General features: G+C 42.5%; 1 protein-coding gene across 12 annotated transcripts in view; it reads right to left on the reverse strand.

Moving 5' to 3' along the window:
- ano1a (anoctamin 1, calcium activated chloride channel a) overlaps positions 1 to 19,048 on the reverse strand; it is a 195,724-nt gene that overhangs the window by 99,448 nt on the left and 77,228 nt on the right. For all 12 annotated transcript variants that reach the window (XM_088370469.1, XM_088370471.1, XM_088370474.1 and 9 more), the window contains 2 exons: positions 15,549 to 15,613; positions 13,656 to 13,790 (listed from right to left, as the gene is read on the reverse strand). In XM_088370469.1, coding sequence (XP_088226595.1) covers positions 13,656 to 13,790; positions 15,549 to 15,613 — 200 coding nt within the window. The remainder of the gene's footprint in view (positions 1 to 13,655; positions 13,791 to 15,548; positions 15,614 to 19,048) is intronic.

Raw genomic sequence — 19,048 nt, forward strand, 5'->3', positions numbered from 1 at the left:
AGGGTCTGTTCATGCTAATCTTATTCATACACGAAGCGCTAAATTACATTAAACTAGCGAGCGACACGTATAGCTTAAAAGCGGCATCATATGCATTTCTTTTATCCCCCATAATGACGGTTTGTGTATAAAAGCTTCGTGTCTTTGTGTGAATGCGGGTGTGTGCGTGATGCGCGAGACGATCACGTCTTCTCCGGCGCATTATCTCTTCTTCATCTGTCTCGCTCTTGCTTCCTGCGAGAGCGCCCCCTGGAGACCAGAGGCCGTAAAAATCCATAAGTACGCTCCAGAGTAGATACAAGATAATGTCATCAACATCGACTGCCTTTGGCTTAAAAGCGGCATCATATGCATTTCTTTTGTCCCCCATGATGACGGTTTGTGTATAAAGGCTTCCTTTCAGTAATGTCCGTCTTGATCGCGTTCTGCATGATGCGCGAAATGTAAACACAAACTAGCGCGTCTTCTTCGGCACATTATCTCTTCTTCGCCTGTCTCGCTCTTGCTTCCTGCTAGAGCGCCCCCTGGAGGCCGGAGGCCGTAAAAATCCATAAGTACGCCGCGCCGCCGTTTAAGGTTCAAAGTAACCTTCTGAATAAAATGCATTAAAAGTGCACATTCATTACAAGTTGTTTTTGGTGGGCAAAATGTCAGAAGAATTGAATTTAAATGCTGATTGATTGGGTTGTAATACAATGCAGATGGTCAAACAGCGCCCCTGCTTTGTGTAATCGCTGAGTGATATGGCAGAGTAAGAGAAAGGGTTTAGAGCACAGGTGTCAAACTCAAGGCCCGGGGGCCAGATACGGCCCGCCACATCATTCTATGTGGCCCGCGAAGACAAATTGTGCATCAAATTCGTGTGTCATTAATAGAATTGCAAATTGTCTTCACTTTTAATATCTTTTGTTTTAAATATTTGACCAGTTTTTACTCGTCTGATTTGAAAACGAGTTATTTGTCAGTTTGTTTTGTAGCTTTTACTGTATATAATAGTGTTAAGAGTAAAAGTGATCAAGTCATCACAAAAATCACGAAAAAAATCTTATATAAGCAGCACCTGACTATAAGCCGCAGGGTCCAAAATTTTAGAAAAAAGTCACGGCTTATAGTCCGGAAATTACGGTAATTGTTATTAAAAAGAATGTTGGCTATATTGGTCACTAAATTTCTTTTAAGAATCGCCTGTATTGTCATTATAATTTACATTATAACAAAAAGAGTTGCTTGCAAGGTGCATAAAAAATGACAACTCTGAAAAAAAAATAGACGTAATGTAAAGTCGTATGGTGCAGTAAATATCGCATCAATATAAATAAGAAAAAATATATGTGTCACGGAACAGAGACAGGACGACCAAGTGCACACGATCCTTTATTGAAAAGGGGGAAAGGGGAAGTGGAACGCTGGACTTGCGGTCTGGCGTGGCTGAGCAGCAGAGCACAGCGCGTAGTCGTAGTCGGAGGCAGGCAGGTTGTCGAGACAGGCGGCGATCAGGAGCGTGGTCAAAGGACGAGCAAGTAGTCGGGGCAGGCGGCGATCAAGGCATGGTCGGTGAGTTTACACAAGCAGTTGGCAACAGACATCGTTCAGGGGACAAAAGGCAGTGGTGTCACGGGCAGGGTAAGTAGGCGAACTGATAACCACTGGCAGAATACACAGAGTTTAAGTAGTGGACCTAACGAGCTGTAGCAGGGGCTGGCAATTTCTTGATTGGGGCTTGACTGGAAGTCAGGTGACGCAGGAACGTGACAATATGTGTGAGCAAGGGTTTTACAATCTGGAAAATATTGCACGTTTAGTTATTGCACTCGAAGATTGTTGCACATTGATATGACGCAATATTGCACATGTTTGTATTGTAGTGGAAAATATTGCACGTTTGATCTTACAACAGTTATTTGACTTTGTATTTCAGGGTTCTGTTCAATACCGTAATGGCTCCGGGGAAGAAGCTATCCCTGGACCTGATTGTCCGGGTTTTGTGTGACTTATACTGTCGACCTAAGGGTAGTGGGTCAAACAGGTCGCTCCTGGGGTGGGATTAATCTTTGATGATGCTGGCTGCTCTGCTGAGGTAGCGGGAGCTGGCAATGTCCTCTCGGCTGGACAGGGAGCAGCCATTCGCTGGGCCATGTCTATCACTCTTTGCAGCACTCTTCTGTCTGCTGCTATGCACCTCTTGTGCCATGCTGTGATGCCATATGCGAGGATGCTCTCGATGGTGGCTCTGTAGAACAACACCAGCAGCTTCTCCTCCAGATTATTCCTCCTTAGTACCCTCAGGAAGTGGAGTCACTGCTGTGGTTTCTTTACCACCACTGTCGTGTTGGCAGACCAGGAGAGGCTATCGTAGATCTGCACTCCCAGGAACCTTATGAAACTGACCCCTCACAGTCCCCATTGATGTAAAGCGGGGCTGGGTAAGCACTGCCCTTTCTGAAGTCTAGAATTATTTCCTTAGTTTTTGTGGTGTTCAGTGGCAGGTTGTTTGCTGACCACCACACTGTCAGTCGGTTGACCTTGTCCCTGTAATCAGACACTTTTCCTCCTGAGATGGTTTCAACTATGGTGGTACACATCCGCAAACTTTACGATGGAGTTTGAGGGATGGGTCGGTGAGCAGTCGTGAGTATGTAGGGTGCATAAGAGAGTGTTCAATGTTCAATACACAGTCTTGAGGGGAGTCGGTACTAAGTGTGACAGTGGCGAAGAGGAGGGGTCCTAATTTCACGGACTGTGGACTGTCTGTGAGAAAGTTTATCCACTGACAGATGGGGGAGGAGATGCCCAGGTGAATGAGTTTCTGGACCAGGATCTTTGGGATGATGTGGTTGGAAGCTTAGCTGAAGTTGAGGAAGAGCATCCTTACATAACTCCCCCTATGCTCCAGATCAGTGGACCCCAAACTTTTTAGCACCACGGACCATTTTATTGTCATACAATATTTTCACGGGCCGGTGTTTGATGATGTCATGATTTTTGCGATGGAAACTTTTAAAAGTCATTCAAGAAAAAACTAATCAAATCAAATGTCGAAAGTATCAATAAATGAAATAATCATGGACTGCACACTGTTTTCAGAAGTTTTCTGTTGTCTGTTTCGTCCATATTTGAACTACAATCCCATTTCCGCAAAACAGACCAACCAACCACAATCTTAAACGTCAGCCTATTGTCCCTCCAGCTGATTATACAGCGTCATGTCTTCCAAAGTGATCTGAACACCAAGTGGATGTGGTACCTACGCCAACTTATAAAATGTGGTGGATAAATACGACAAAATAAAATGATACGACTGGCATAAAATCAATGGTATTGTGGAGCCGAAGTAAAGGAGATGCAGGTGTGTCGCAAAAGACTTTACTGAACATACTCGTAATATGAGGAATAGGAAGAACAATGCAAGTGCGTTACCACATAAACACCATGTTCACAACATGTCCTTCAACCCTTAGTTCCATGGGTGAATGCTTTATGCGAACACCACAGTATAATATAATATAATAATAAACGTGAATCCACTATGCACAGCCTCCTCATAACATTGTGCCAACAACATAACATGAGTAATGTTATGTTCACATTGTGGCGGACTTCAGTACCAGGCCTCTCACCCAACAGGCCAGCAGTTAGGGGTATACATGTCCTTTGTAATGTCATGTTCTCTTTGTTGCTTTGATGACTTGTCTCTAGCCATAGTTGTTGGCAGTCAGTCATGAAATAAAGATTTGTTCCTCACTTCCGACATGATGTGGGCCCACCACGATGTGAAGCAGACAGATTAATTTTTGCCATTCACGGATGGCTGTAGCGGACCTTCACTAGGAACAGTTGAGCATTTTCTCCATTGGACGCGCTCAAGAAACGACCGCCTGCTCCGCCATGATTGTCCGCTCACAGGATGATGTTCAGTCAGGCTCAAAACGCAGCATGCGCTCCTGCCCATCCACTCAACGCCCCCCTGAACCTTCCACCCGTGCCTCTGCATGCACTCCTTGAGTCAGGCTTTCAGAGCCTTTAGGGCTGCACGCTACGTTCAGGACCATCCGAGCCAGCCCCCCGGCCCGGCCTCTCTGCTCCATCCGCTCCTCAACGTTGCATCCTTAGCCTGCCCCTAGCCGTCAGGATAGCTGCACGCCTTAGTCAGGACCAGCTTTCCTCGGCTTTTCCGGCCAGCTGTGCGTTGGAAGCAGGTGACCACCTAAGCCAATGTCTGCAGTGCCTTGTCGGGTTTTCAGGACAGCACTGCTACATGTGTTAGATCAGACCCGGGCAAAATACGGCCCGCGGGCCATATCCGGCCCTTTGTGCGTCTCTGTCCGGCCCACAATCATAAATCACATTTGATTACAACTTAATAAATAAAAGAAATCTGTGTCGCACATGCAATACAACTGTGCTGCTTTTATTTTGAAAGGCGTCACACTTCCGTGTAGCGTGCGTGCATGTGAGCTGTGCGTGTAGGTGAACAGCGCGAAGTAATGCTGCCCTCAAAATGTGTGCTGACGCGAAGAAAAGAAAAGTTGACGAGTGCCGTGTACTCAACAAGACATGGACTGCCAAGTATTTCTTTACAGAATTGAAAGGTAAAGCCGTGTGCCTGGTTTGTGGCACACAGGTCGCTGTGTTTAAAGAATAGAATTTGAGTCGCCACTACACGACCAAGCATGAGAAAAAATACAGAAATCAGTCTAATAAAGAGCGCGCAACAGAGGCTGATGCATTGCTAGCAAAACTGCAAGCCCAACAAGGACTTTTTATCAAACTTCACACCCACAGAGATGCAGCGGTCAGGACAAGTTTTGTCATTTCCCGCAAAATTGCCAGAAAAAGTAAGCCGTTTACTGACAGAGAGTTTATTAAGGAGTGCTTATTGGACTCTGTTGCACTTATATGCCCGGAGAAAAAGAGCGCATTTGAGAATGTGTCACTTTCCCGACGTACCGTAACAAGGCGGGTTGAGGACACATTGATATGTTTCTATGAATGTGTTGTAATTCACAGTTTGAGGAAAAGTTAAAGAAGTTACGAATAAATTGTACTGATTAATGATTTTTTTATTTGACCTATACACCACAATTTCACATAGCCTAATATAAATATAAACAGAATAATTGTAGTCTTCTAATTACCAGTACCAGCTATTTAAAATAAATAATTTAGTGCATATTACAATGGAATAAAGTTGAGCAGGTTTAAATGATCGTTGGTGTGGTCCTCTGACATAACTCAGGTTTTTCATGTGGCCCCTTGTAAAAATTAATTGCCCACCCCTGTGTTAGATGCATGTGATGGCCTGGCCGACGTCTGCCTGTGTGCTGCACCCTCTACCTTAAGACTGCGCCCTCAGTGAGAGATCTACCCTTGCCCTCTTCCTCTGCCAGTGAAGCAGAGGAGCTTGGTACTGATACCGACCGGCACTGGTCCCCAGCCCGGGGGTTGGGGACCCATGCTGCAGATGACTGAACGTAGATTCATTGTGGAGTGCTGTGTTGATGGCATCCTCTGCTGAGCGATTTGGCCTGTACGTGAACTGATGAGTGTCCAGAGTGGGAGGCAGACCAACTCTGATGTGCTGACAAACCAGTCTTTCAAGCATTTCATGACCACTGGTATAAGTGCAACCGACCTGTAGTCATTTATGCTCTCCACTACTGTCTCCTTTGGTACTGGGATGATGATGGAGGATTTAAGGCAGGGTGGAATGGTGGCCTGTGACAGAGACAGGTTGGTCGGTCGATCCTCTTGTCCAGGTGAGAGAGACAGAGCGATGCAGGATGAAGGAGAGTACGGTGTGAGTGTACTCCTGCAGGTCACAGCTGGAAAATAACTCATTACATAAGGGAGAAGCAGACCTGGAGCTGAGAGAGGGCTCCTTCTCCCTGAGAGAGGGGTTCCTCAGCCCAGGTTTGAATTCCTTTTCGGTGTAGCTTTGTCTATTTCAGCAGGGGGGTGTAGGTAGGAGCGAGGGCCAGGTAAAGATGGTCAGAACCAGCAAGATGGGGAGGGGAGTGACTCTGTATGCATGTTTTATGTTTGAATAAACATGGTGCAAAGTATTTTCCCTTCTGGTGGCACACTTCACGTAATGAAAGCACTTTGGGACCACAGTGTTTAAACACGCCTGATTAAAGTCCCCAGCAACAATACAGATGCTATCCGGGTGAGCCAGCAGCAGTTTATTTATGCAGGCTAGCAAGATGCTAAGGCCCGTGCTAACGTGAGCATCAGGTGGGATGTAAACAATGACTACCATGAACTCCCTTGGAAAATAAATAGGGCTGCATGAGACTGCGAGAATTTCCAAATCAGGAGAACAGTGAGAGTCAATGGTCATACTGCTAGAGCACCACTCGCAGTTCACGTAAACACAGAGCCCTCCGCCTCTGCCCTTACCCGAGTCACCGGTTCTGTCTTGCCAATGGAGTGGGCATCCTACTAGCTCGACCGCAGCGTCGGGGATTAGCGGGTGTAGCCACGTCTTTGTGATGACCATAACACTGCAGTTCCACACAAAACTGTATGTCGCCGTCTGTAGCTCCAATTCATCAATTATGTGGCATTTGAGAGGAAGAGGCTCGGTAATGTATGCTTGTGAGGTTGTTTACGTAGCCTGGTAGCAGGTCCCGACCGGCATCCTTGCTTTTGCTTTCTCTCTCTCCGCCGCCTTCTCGGCTTGCTGGCTGGGTAGGCTGGTAATCCATGGAGAACCCGGCAGTCTCGTTATGTCCTCCGGGATGTTATGTTTCCAGTGGAAGTCGCTCATAACAGCCAAATTGTACCTCTGACCGATGTCTGAGGTTCTGTCGACAATGGTTCGCTTCACAAAGCACTAAGAATAAAAAAAGTGTGTGTGTGTGTGTGTGTGTGTGTGTGTGTGTGTGTGTGTGTGTGTGTGTGTGTGTGTGTGTGTGTGTGTGTGTGTATACGTATACATGTACCGTGATTTCCGGACTATAAGTCGCGTTTTTTTTCATAGCTTGGGTGGGGGGCGACTTATACTCAGGAGCAACTTATATATGTTTTTTTTTCACAAATTTTTACTTGATCATTAAGACATCACTTACAAGTATAGTTGACCACTTCCCATGCTTTTTATATCTTTATCTTGAACATATTCAAAACATAAAAAATAGAGAAAAAATCAAATAAAGCAATTACCACATGCTTATGTGTACTATCTCACCGAGGGATAGTGGGAACGTAATTTCAATCTCTTTCTGTGTCTTAGTATATGAAAAAAAATCAACGATAAAGCAGACTTTGACTTTGATAAAACAACCAAATAAACAAAACAAAAAACTACATCTGAAAAAAAAGATATTTTCAGACAAAACTGGATGAGGGTGCTCTAAATTTCACCGCTGGCCGTGACTCATCAACTGGGTGGGCTTAAGAAAAATGGCACCAAAAAGAAATTCATATTTTGCAGGTTACAAACTTCAAGTTGTAAAATATGCAGCTGAAAACAGTAATCGAGCAGCAGAAAGAAAGTTTGGAGAACCGTGATGTACCAATGGGTTACTACTTCAAGTGACGTCAGTGGCACGGTGCGGCGCGGCGGTTGTTTACATAAAGGACAAACGTACCCACGTAAGGACTACCGGCATCATTAGCGGTGATCATTTCTAAGTGACACGGAGGACAAAGAGTTTGAAGGAATTAAGGATATGGAGTGACATAGAAGGTTTGAAAAACTATTATGGCTTTTACGCACGCCCGGTCCTACTCTACTGAGTCGGGGGCCGGCGCTCGGCCGAGTGGCTGTCCGCGAACGGTGCATGGGGCTCGGACATGGCCATTACGCACGCCCGGTCCTATGCCATGGAGCTCTCGTGTCTGGAAGTCCACGCCGCCACACGCTTGGAAGTTTGTTTTGTTTGACAAAGAGCCGTTTACCAAACCCACGTCTATCCTTGTACTTTGTTAACGCTACAATATAGTTATATACTAGATCTGTGGAATAAAGACGAGGCTGACGTCAGGGCGCACGCGCGGCGATGTTGACAAAGGACGAGGAATTTGATTGATGGATTTAATGGATTTAAAGTGCACGGATGGTTTGATAATATTATTGGCTTATATTATAGTTGTTTGAAATATAGTTTATCTATCGTTATATGAGCCTGTGGAATATTTTGAAGTGCAAGCGCCCTCAGCTGCGCGCACCCATTGTTGACAAAGAACGATCGATGGATTTAATGAATTGAAGTGACACCGATGGTTTTAAAAACATGTTATTTATGTAATAGTTGTCCTAAATCACTCTATATATTACGTCAGGCCCGTTCTCAGCTCCTCATTTGTGTTTGTCACGTTAGCATACCTATCGTTTAGCCTGTTGCTATCGTATCGAACGATCGATGGATTTAATGAATTGGAGTGACACCGATGGTTTTATAAACATGTTATTCATGTAATAGTTGTCCTTAATCACTCTATATGTTACGTCAGGCCCGTTCTCAGCTCTTTGTTTGTGTTTGTCACGTTAGCATACCTATCGTTTAGCCTGTTGTTGCTATCGTTTAGCCTGTTGTTGCTCGTTCATGACTGTTTTTGGTGTGGGATTTTGTCGAATAAATTGCCCCCAAAATGCGACTCATACTCCGGAGGGACTTATATATGTTTTTTTCACTTTTTGGGGCATTTTATGGCTGGTGCGACTTATACTCCGGAGCGACAGTAAATACGGTATATATATGTATATTTGTATTCATGTGTATATATATATATATATATATATATATATATATATATATATATATATATATATATATATATATATATATATATATATATATATATGTATACATGTATACATGTATACACATATATACATGTATACACACATATATATATATATATATATAGTTCTGAAATATATATATATATATATATATAGATTTCAGAACTATATATATATATATATATATATATATATATATATAATATATATATGTTTCAGAACTTATATATATATATATATATATATATATATATATATATATATATATATATATATATATATATAGTATATATTGTTCTGAAAATCAGAGGCGAGTAAAATTGTTCACATATTTTAAAAAAATGAATGGTAACAACAATTGCTAGCAATATCTCTATTTTAAAACTGAAGACAATTTAAAATTTCGTTATTGACAAATGAAGTCGATGCCTAATTTTCATTCGCGGGCCACATAAAATGATGTGGCAGGCCGAATTTATACCCTGGGCCTTGAGTTAAATAAAGTTAAGGTGTCCTTTACAAAGAAATCAGTGGGATGGTGCAGTAACATACATATGTTTCCAGCAGAGTGTATAGTTGAAGTTAATATTACCGTATTTTTCAGACTATAAGTTGCGTTTTTTTCATAGTTTGGGTGGGGGGGCGACTTATACTGAGGAGCGACTTATATGTGATTTTTTTTCACAAATTTTCAAAATTAAAAAAAAAAAAAGTGGAACCGCGATGTAGGACAAAGGATTCGAGCACGAGATGACAAAGATGACGAAGGGCCCCACGTACTACCGGCATCATTAGCGGCTTTGTTTTTAAGTGACATGGAGGACGAAGAGTTTGAAAGATTTAATGATTTGGAGTGACACAGACGGTTTGAAAAACTATTATGGATTTTACGCACGCCCGGTTCTACTCTACGGAGCTCTCTTTCACCTCTGTGGATGGAAGTCGGGGGCTGGCGCTCGACCGGGTGGCTGTCCGGGGACGGTGGATGGGGTTCGGACATGGCTTCTACGCACGCCCGGTCCTATTCTATGGAGCTCTTTTCCACCTCCGTGGCTGGAATTGCCACCTCCAGGGATGGAAGTCCACGCCGCCACACGCCTGGAAGTCCACGCCGGTGCTTGGGGCCGTGTGGTGGTGAACTATTTATGTTATAGTTATTTGATATATTTTATTTCGTGTAGCAACTTGTATATATTTTTATCGTTACAGTTCAGTAGTTGTTGGCTCGTTGAACTCTTGTTTTGTTAAATAAAGAGCCGTTTACCAAATCCACGTCTTTCCTGGTACTTTGTTAACGCTACAATATTGTTATATACTAGATCTGTGGAATAACGATCTAGTATATTGACAAATGACGAGGAAATTGATCGATGGATTTAATTAGTTTATTTATTTATTTATTTAGCGAATGCAAAGTTCCTAAGCCAAGCAGTTGCCTCCTGGTCTGCTGTATGGAGGGTGGCTAACCCTCTTTTAAGTCTGTGGAGAAGACAAACTTCCATGATGTGTTCCATGATTTGCTCCTCTCCACAAGCACACAGTGGGGTGAGGCTACTGCCCTATTTGTGAAGGCTGGCCAAGCAGGGCCCATGTCCAGTCTTGAAACGATTGAATGTGGACCACTGTCTTCTTGAGAGGTTGGTGCCAGGAACCTGATGGTTGGGGTCTGGCACCAAGTGTTTGTTTGGGACCTTCTTGGACTCCCATTCCATTTTCCAAGCCAACTGGTTGGTGAAGTCGGTTTGAAGGGTGTTCTTCCAGATTGGTCGTCTGGACAGGAGTCGAGCAGTGGGTGGGTTGTAGATGTCTGTATAGATCGGTAGATGGGGAGAGTCTTTGATCTTTTGAAGCATCTTATGAGTGGCTGCTTCTCGCCGGATATGTGGGGTTGGGGGGGGGGGGGGGTGTTTGATAGGACAGGAAGGCAGGGGAGTGCTGTTGAGCGGACAGTCCCGGTTATGGTCCTCATGGTTGTGTTGAGCTGGGTGTCCACATAGTGAGTGTGGGGGGACCTTGACCAGACAGGGGCACAATATTCAGCTGCAGAGTATGCAAGGGCCAGTGCCGAGGTGCGCAGTGTGGACGCTACTGCCCCCCATTTCACACAAGTCAGTTTGCAGAGCAGGTTGTTCCTTGATTTAACTTTGGCTGCCGTCCCCTTTAGGTGTTGCTTAAAAGATAGGGTCCAGTCAATGGTCACTCCAAGGTAGTGTTAGGGTTTTCCAGGTTATCTTTATCGTAGGATTATGTTGGAATGTAGACTATAATGATTAACCAATCTTGTCTTGCTCTCCCAACGCAGTAAAATAAAGTGGTTGCTTCCTCTGCTTGAGTGACCAGCTGCAGAGGAAGCAATCAAAGTTGTTCTGTTTCCCACAACATCGTAAAACACCCCCTGCTCTGATCTTACCAGAGGCCGGGGGTTCACCAAACCTGTCCACTCTCACCCCCACTCTGTTCCTCCTAATAAATATGTCCTTGCAGGAAGGAGACTTTCAGACTTCATTCCTTGAACGAGTGAACTCTCCACCTGCAGGTGTCTAAAAGGACTTGCTTGTCTCCCATGTGGTTCTTGCAAAATAAGTTAGAGTGAGCAAATCTCTAACAGGTAGGTTGGGTTGGAGGCGTGCTTCAGCTTGAGTCCACCCAGGTAGATGTTTGGTTCTCTGGCAGCTTTTGCGTTATGGAGATGGAATACGCTGGATACAGTTTTTGCTGGGCTTGGCTTTAGGCGGCAGGTTTTACAGAACTGGTCCAGTTTGACAAGATCTTCTATGAGCACCCGTTCCAGTTGGTCAAAGTCTGGTGCTTGAAATGCCAGACAGATGTCATCTGCATAGATGAATTTCCGGGATTTGGAGGCGGGTAGGTCATTTATGTAGAGGTTGAACAATGTTGGAGCTAGGACTGAGCCTTGTGGTAGACCGTTTGCCTGCCTTCTCCATGCACTCGTGTTCTGACCGAGGTGAACTCTGAACCTTCTGTTTGTATTATTGCCGTTGCCCAGGCAGGGAGCGCTTTTGTGAGTTTGAGTAGGAGGCTTTTGTGCCAGACAGTATCATGGGTGGCTGTGAGATCGAGGAACACAGTCCCTGTCTTCAGTCTGCTCTCGAAACCATTTTCAGTGAAGGTGGATAGGGCCGGTACTTGTTCTCCTGTGCTGCGGTCCTTGCGGAAACCTGCCTGATCCACACAAAGAAGTTCCTCTACTCCTGGCGAAATACGTTTCCAAGATTTTGAAAGGAACGCTGAGTAGGGAGATTGGGCGGTTTGTGGTCTTTGCCAGGTTTTGGTATGCAATAACTTTTGCTGTCCGCCATTTCTTCGGGATCGAGTTTGTTTTTACAATCCTAGTGAAGAATCGTGTCAGCCAGGTTTGGGCTCGGGGGCCAAGGTGTTTCATGAACTCTGGAGAGATGTTGTTATATCCTGCTGCCTTTCCACATTTCAGGCCCTCCAGGACTTTCTCCAGTTCAACAACTTCGATGGATTTAATGATTTGGAGTGACACAGATGGTTTGATAATATTGTTGTTTATATGATAGTTATTTGATATATACTTTATTTATCGTTATATGGGTCCGTGGAATATTTCAACGTCAGCGGCGCGGCGCATACGCGGCATCGTTTCCATAAAGGACGATCGATGGATTTAATGAATTGGATTGACACAGATGGTTTGATAAATAATAGTTAGTTGAATAACTCTGAATGTTACGTCAGGGCCGTTCTCAGCTCTTCGTTTGTGTTTATGTCACGTTAGCATACCTATCATTTAGCCTGTTGTTGCTCGTTCATGTCTGTTCTTGGTGTTTTGTCGAATACATTTCCCCCAAAATGCGACTTATACTCCGGAGCAACTTATAAATGTTTTTTTTTCACTTTATTGTGCATTTTATGGCTTATGCGACGTATATTCCGGAGCAACTTTTAGTCCAAAAAATACGGTTGAGGTAAGGTTGAGGTAAGGTTCCAGGGTTGGGAGAAGGCAGTACATTTTTTGTTCAGGGCTCTGGGTAAGAGTGTTACACAGATGTGCGTCATACACTGTTGGATGTGGCTCAATGAGACATAGCTGCACAAACCTACAGCATCCACATGGGTGACTCAGACTCAGAGAGCCAGAGGTAGGATTAAAAAATGTGTGAAAGGCTTCAAAATAAGCGGTTTCTTATTGCTATTTTAGTGTCAAATTCAATGTTTTGAGCTTCAATAGTAAATACTGAACAGCAAAACTGAGACTTAATAGCCAACTGTTAAAAGTAAAGATGTGTATTCGGAGCCATTTTCACATTCACTTGATAGAACCAGCACATAAGTGTCAATTACTAATTGTGTATGAGTCATTGACTGAATGAGCCAAGAATTCACAGAGGAGAAGGAAAAGGGAAGAAAATAGAAGAGAGCAGGAAAAATCTAAATTATCTGGACATGCAGCTGCTCAAAGCATAGGCACCTTTTTCACGTGTTTCTCATTGTTTTTCTCAAAAGGTAAGGCTATTTGGGTGCTTTTTATCAAAAAACGTTTTTTGTACCCCAACCTTTGTTGAGTACATAAAGTAATCAGCTGATAGAAAGAAGACACATCACAGTGCTGAGCTGACAACCTCTACGGAAGGCGGCAGAGCACGCCATGACTAGTCAGATAAATGCAAAATTGTTTGAATTTTTTAATTGTCTTAAACAAAGAAAAGAAAAATAATTGTTAAATAAATGAATAACTTTTTCAAATTAATGCAATTTCTAAAATTACAACGCAGCAGAGTTGGAAGGAGGAAGAATTGGAGGATAATTTGTTGTTGTTTTCAAGTTCAGTAAATGTATCATACACTGTTTTATCAGGGCCGTGTAAGGTTAAAATTTTAGTTGTGTATAAAAATTGTTACAAATCGAATCTCCACTTTACCTTGGTATATTATCATCAATAGTGGCACAGCCATAGAGGAATACAATTACTCCAACAATGGCAGCAGGGATTAACATCTGTGTGTAGACTCCGAGCCAGGCAAAGTACAGTCCAACCTTCTCACCAAAATATTTCCTGTGGGCAAAAAAATAATATTAAGTAAAATAATAATAAACAAATGACAAATTAATAATTTACTAATGGTTTGTATTATAATACAGTAGAACCCCGGATCTCAACCGCCTTGGTACTCAACAAATTCAACATGAAATCTCGGGAAATCTTTGCCTCTGATCTCGAACAAAGCTTTGGAATCTGACGTTAGTTGGAGTTGTTGTTTAGCAGGTTCTAAATCATTGTCACGCTCAACTGTGGGCTGAAAAATGCACTCACAAGACCACAGGGGTTCGCGCTGAAGAGTTGACACAATAACAACCGTGTAAAAAGAGAGCTACTGTGTTTGTAAAAAATGGCCATCCTTTAGTTCACATTGATTCACTTTCAGGACATTATTTCCGGGAATTTGGCTGGGTAAACGCGTTTCGTGTTTAAATAGTGTTATTGTGGTATGTTTAATTCATTTTGAGTTCGTTACACCTAAATCGCGATTTTACACGCTTTGGCGTCCAGAATTTGGGAATCGCCTTAATCCCAAAAGCGTGGTGTATAAATCTTGGTTTTTTTGGAAAGCCTTTTTTTTAGGCAGCCGAAGAGGTCCTATGTTGCGTTAATTTATGTCAGACATGTTGTTGAGCAGCTGAACTGATAATGTTTGCTGCACACACATCGATGTCTTTTGACATTGTATTAAAAAAGAAGCAATACGCAGATGACATTATCAGGCATCATTTTGATGCTATGTGAATTGGATGGAAGAGAGAAAAAAGCAGCCACTTATTCTACTACTGTGTCCGGCCATGCTCTTTCACTTCTGAGTGACTCCGTGGATGGGTGCTTCCGTGAGCTTCCTCCTTTCCGAATCAAAAGCAATCCTAGCTGTCCGTAACACTGTATTAAAGCAGTCATAAAGATCAAACAATGACTTCTTATTATGTAACGCCTTTAAATTGGTCACAGGTATCAAATCATTAGTGCTAAGATTAACACGCTACTCATTTAGCTTTGTACGGTCCTTATGTCGTGCATTTAAAATACTACTTGAAAATGTATTTATGACAAAACAAAATTGAGGTCCATGACCAAAGAGCCTTAGACAGAAAGTCAGGTAAGATCAAATCGAGTAAAATCGAGATTTAGGTGAATTTGACTTTTAAATGTCGGATGTGTCAAGCGCCGCACATGGACCGCGTAAGGCTGTGCACCAAGTTTTTGCTGTACTGTATTTTCAGTTTTTTTCGTGGTTTTATGTACTAGTTTAGACAAGATTAGAGAAATTGCTACGGCACTTGACAGCTTCGCTTCTCGACACTCCTTCTGTTCTACTGTACAAACGTTGACACTGCAATAGTAAACTCTGATTTAAGTTACAAACTAATATTGATTTTCAGACAGACTTGTTTCTGTTTTCAAAGGAGAGACACGAAACACAAAGGGTTGAATTCCACTGACCATTGTAAAATGTATGTTTCCTTAATTTTCTATTTGTGCAACAAATTGGAAAATGAGTCATTTTTGTTTGTTTGTTTTCATTTTGGTTTTCGGAAAATATTAAGATGTCATTATCATCTTTTGCAGTTTTGAAAACAAAGAACAATGGTTTGTAATGTTACTTGAGTCGTGTTTAGCACTGGGAAAAAAAATAACCACGAGAATACATAAATGAGAAAGCAAATGCACACTGGCATCTTTGATCTGATGTGCCTGTAAAGATTTCAGGTGCAAACTGTTTACCAGATGATTTCTACCTTATTTTAACCGCAAAATGAATCTCACCTAATTAGTCCAATGGGCTGGTACTTGTAGAAGACACTATAGCTGGCCCATTCCTCATAAAGTGTCTGGGAAGAGAAACAGTCAGTGAGCATTCCAACTATTTGGAAAATAAACATAGTTATGCACTAAATTAACTTGACAATTGATACAGTCACTTAAGCAATTTTACAATACCTGCTGACCAATGGTAATTAAATTCAGTCTTTTAAACCTACTGACTGTTGAGAAATATGGTAATTTCTGGACAATAAGCCGCACCTGACTATATGGACCATGGTTTTTTGAAGGGAAGGAAGGGGGCGAACAAAGACACAGGCGGACCCACGGACAGCAGACAGGAAACAGAAGTCCACTTGGACATGGAACAGATTCTGACTGTGAGCCTCCACACACAACCAGGGAAAATGGACGAGCAGGACAGGAACACTAGGCGCGGACACGGACGGAAAGCAACAGTAGACACCGACAGGGAGAAACACACGGGAGGGTTTAAATACATGAGGGAGCAGGTGACAAGACATTACGGTGATGAAAGGGGTGTGGCTGAGGGAAGTTGCAGGCTGAGCGTCCATTGGCACGGCACGTGACAAATGTAGAGATGAAACAGTCTTCATCTGTTCGGCTTGATCAGATTCGTTGATATTTTGCATTATATGCAAATTTTGTGATTGGTCGTAATATCCTAAATCCGTCGATCGATCTATGACAAATTTATCTGCTGCAGTGTTTCCCACGTTTACCCGGTGCAGACCAGTGTTTGGGGTAATGCCGTACAAAAGTAACGCAGCACAGTAATATATTACACCTAAGCAGTAACAAAGTAATATAATGAGATATATCTTATGTTTTCTTGATATTTTTAGAGTTACTGAATTTCATAACACATTACAAATGCAGGCACAACTCAAAATTGATTATTATATTTTAACAGGACTAAGATGTCCCAGCAGTCTTTGAGTTGTATGCCGGGTACACCCTGAAACGATCGTCAGCCAATCGCAGGGTACCCATAGACAACCAACCATTGACACTCATAAGCACCTTTTGCATATTCTATATTAACCCTGTGCCTAAGTTGGTTTTCTACAGGTACTCCTGTTTCCTCCCACATTCCAAAAACATGCATGGTTGGCATATTGTCTACCGTATTTTCCGGACTATAAGTCGCTCCTGAGTATAAGTCGCACCAGCCATAAAATGCCCCAAAAAGAGAAAAAAACATATATAAGTCGCTCCGGAGTATAAGTCGCATTTTGGAGGGCAATTTATTCGACAAAACGAGCAACAACAGGCTAAACGATAGCAACAACAGGCTAAACGATAGATATGCTAACGTGACAAACACAAACAAAGAGCTGAGAACGGGCCTAACGTAAGAGTGATTAAGGACAACTATTACATGAATAACATGTTTATAAAACCATCGGTGTCACTCCAATTCATTAAATAGCAACAACAGGCTAAACGATAGGTATGCTAACGTGACAAACACAAACAAAGAGCTGAGAACGGGCCTGACGTAACATATAGAGCAGGGGTCACCAACACGGTGCCCGCGGGCACCAGGTCGCCCGTGAGGACCGCATGAGTCGCCTACAGGATTGTTCTAAAATTAGCTCAAATAGCGGCACTTGTCAGTGAGCTGCATCTATTTATTTTACAGTCAAACCTCGGTTTACGAACGTCCTGGTTCTCGAACAAATCGGAATTTCAACAAAAAAATTCGAGATTTTTTTTGCTTCGGTTGTCCAACAAAATTCGGAGGTCGAACCTCGCGAGATGAGCCGGGAGGACCCGAGAAAACCCGACCGCGCGGTGCGGATGCCGACCAACTCCGATGTTATTGTATTTTCGTTACTTTGAGGATTGTATTAACCCCTAATCATGCCTCCAAAGAAAGCAAGTGGGAGCAGTAAAGCCATCCTAAAACACAAAGACGCTCTTAAAGAAATGCGACACTGAGCGCCCGGCGCGCTGCGGTTACGCAATCGGACCAAATTAAGCTCCCTGCGCACTTAGGTCCACTTAAATTTTGGAAAGTACATCAGGACTTTAAAAATATTTTCTAAATTTCAGCGACGGCTCTGTCACAATAATGCGACCAGCGCGGTGCAGTTGCGCAGTTTGCGACGCGCTACTGTTGCGCATTCGGCGGTGCGCTTCAATTGCACCATCGGACAAAATTAATCTCCCTGCGCACTTAAGTCCACTTGAATTTTGGAAAGTACATCAGGACTTTAAAAATATTTTCTAAATTTCAGCGACGGCTCTGTCACAATAATGCAACCAGCGCGGTGCAGTTGCGCGGTGGGCGATGCGCTTCGGTTGCGCGTTCGACGGTGCGCTACAGTTGCGCGATCGGACAAATATGCGCAAATAAAAAAAATGCTTAAAAAAGGCGGGTTTTTTTTTTTGTCTTGAAACGGATCAAAATGTTTTCCATTATTTGTAATGGGGAAAAATAGATTCGGAATTTGACCGATTCGCTTCTTGAACCGCCTTCTGGAACGGATTGTGGTCAAAAACCAAGGTTTGACTGTATTTTTGCTATTCTTGTTAAAATCACACTTACATGTGAACTGGAAATGAGAATAATAACACATAGTGAAAGCCAAATTGAGCAAAATGGCTATTTCAGACGTGTGTCAAACTGGTAGCCCTTTGCCTTAATCAGTACCCAGGAAGTAGCTCTCGGTTTAAGAAAGGTTGGTGACCCCTGATATAGAGTGATTAAGGACAACTATTACATGAATAACATGTTTATAAAACCATCGGTGTCACTCCAATTCATTAAATCCATCGATCGTTCTTTGTCAACAATGGGTGCGCGCGGCTGAGGGCGCTTGCACTTTAAAATATTCCACAGGCTCATATAACGATAGATAAACTATATTTTATATAACTATAATATAAGCCAATAATATTATCAAATCATCCGGTTCTTTTCTGAGAAACAAGCTCAGTGCTCCCACTAATACAACGTAATGATGAGGTTTATTTTTAAGTCGTTTGAACTTGATTTATGCCAGTCATCATTTTATTTCATTGTATTTATATAATTATTTTAAATGTATTATTTATTTATATAAATGTATTACAGTGGAGCCTCGGTTTTCGACCATAATCCGTTCCAGAAGGCTGTTCGAGAAGTGAAATGTTCGAATTCCGTGTTTTCCCATTACAAATAATGAACATTTTTTAATCCGTTCTAAGCAAAAAAAAACACTTTTTTAAAGCATTTTTTCATTTTTTTACACCCTAAACTGCATAAATAAGTGAGTAGGTAATGTATAAATGAATAATATAAATAATAAACTGAATTTATAGAGTAGGCCAGACTGGGGAATGTATTGCCGTATCTGTAGCAACTCGCTTGTGTGTTTTATTCTAATACTAAAAGATATCTTTTTAAATTGTGAGGGGAAAAAAACACATCAAAACATTTATTTTTACCAATGAAAGACAACATTTCAAAGATCATGTGAAAGTAAACAGCAAAA

The sequence above is a fragment of the Syngnathus floridae genome, chromosome 3, assembly GCF_059516105.1.
Source record: "Syngnathus floridae isolate MCC-2025c chromosome 3, RoL_Sflo_1.0, whole genome shotgun sequence".
In the NCBI taxonomy this organism is placed as follows: Eukaryota; Metazoa; Chordata; class Actinopteri; order Syngnathiformes; family Syngnathidae; genus Syngnathus; species Syngnathus floridae.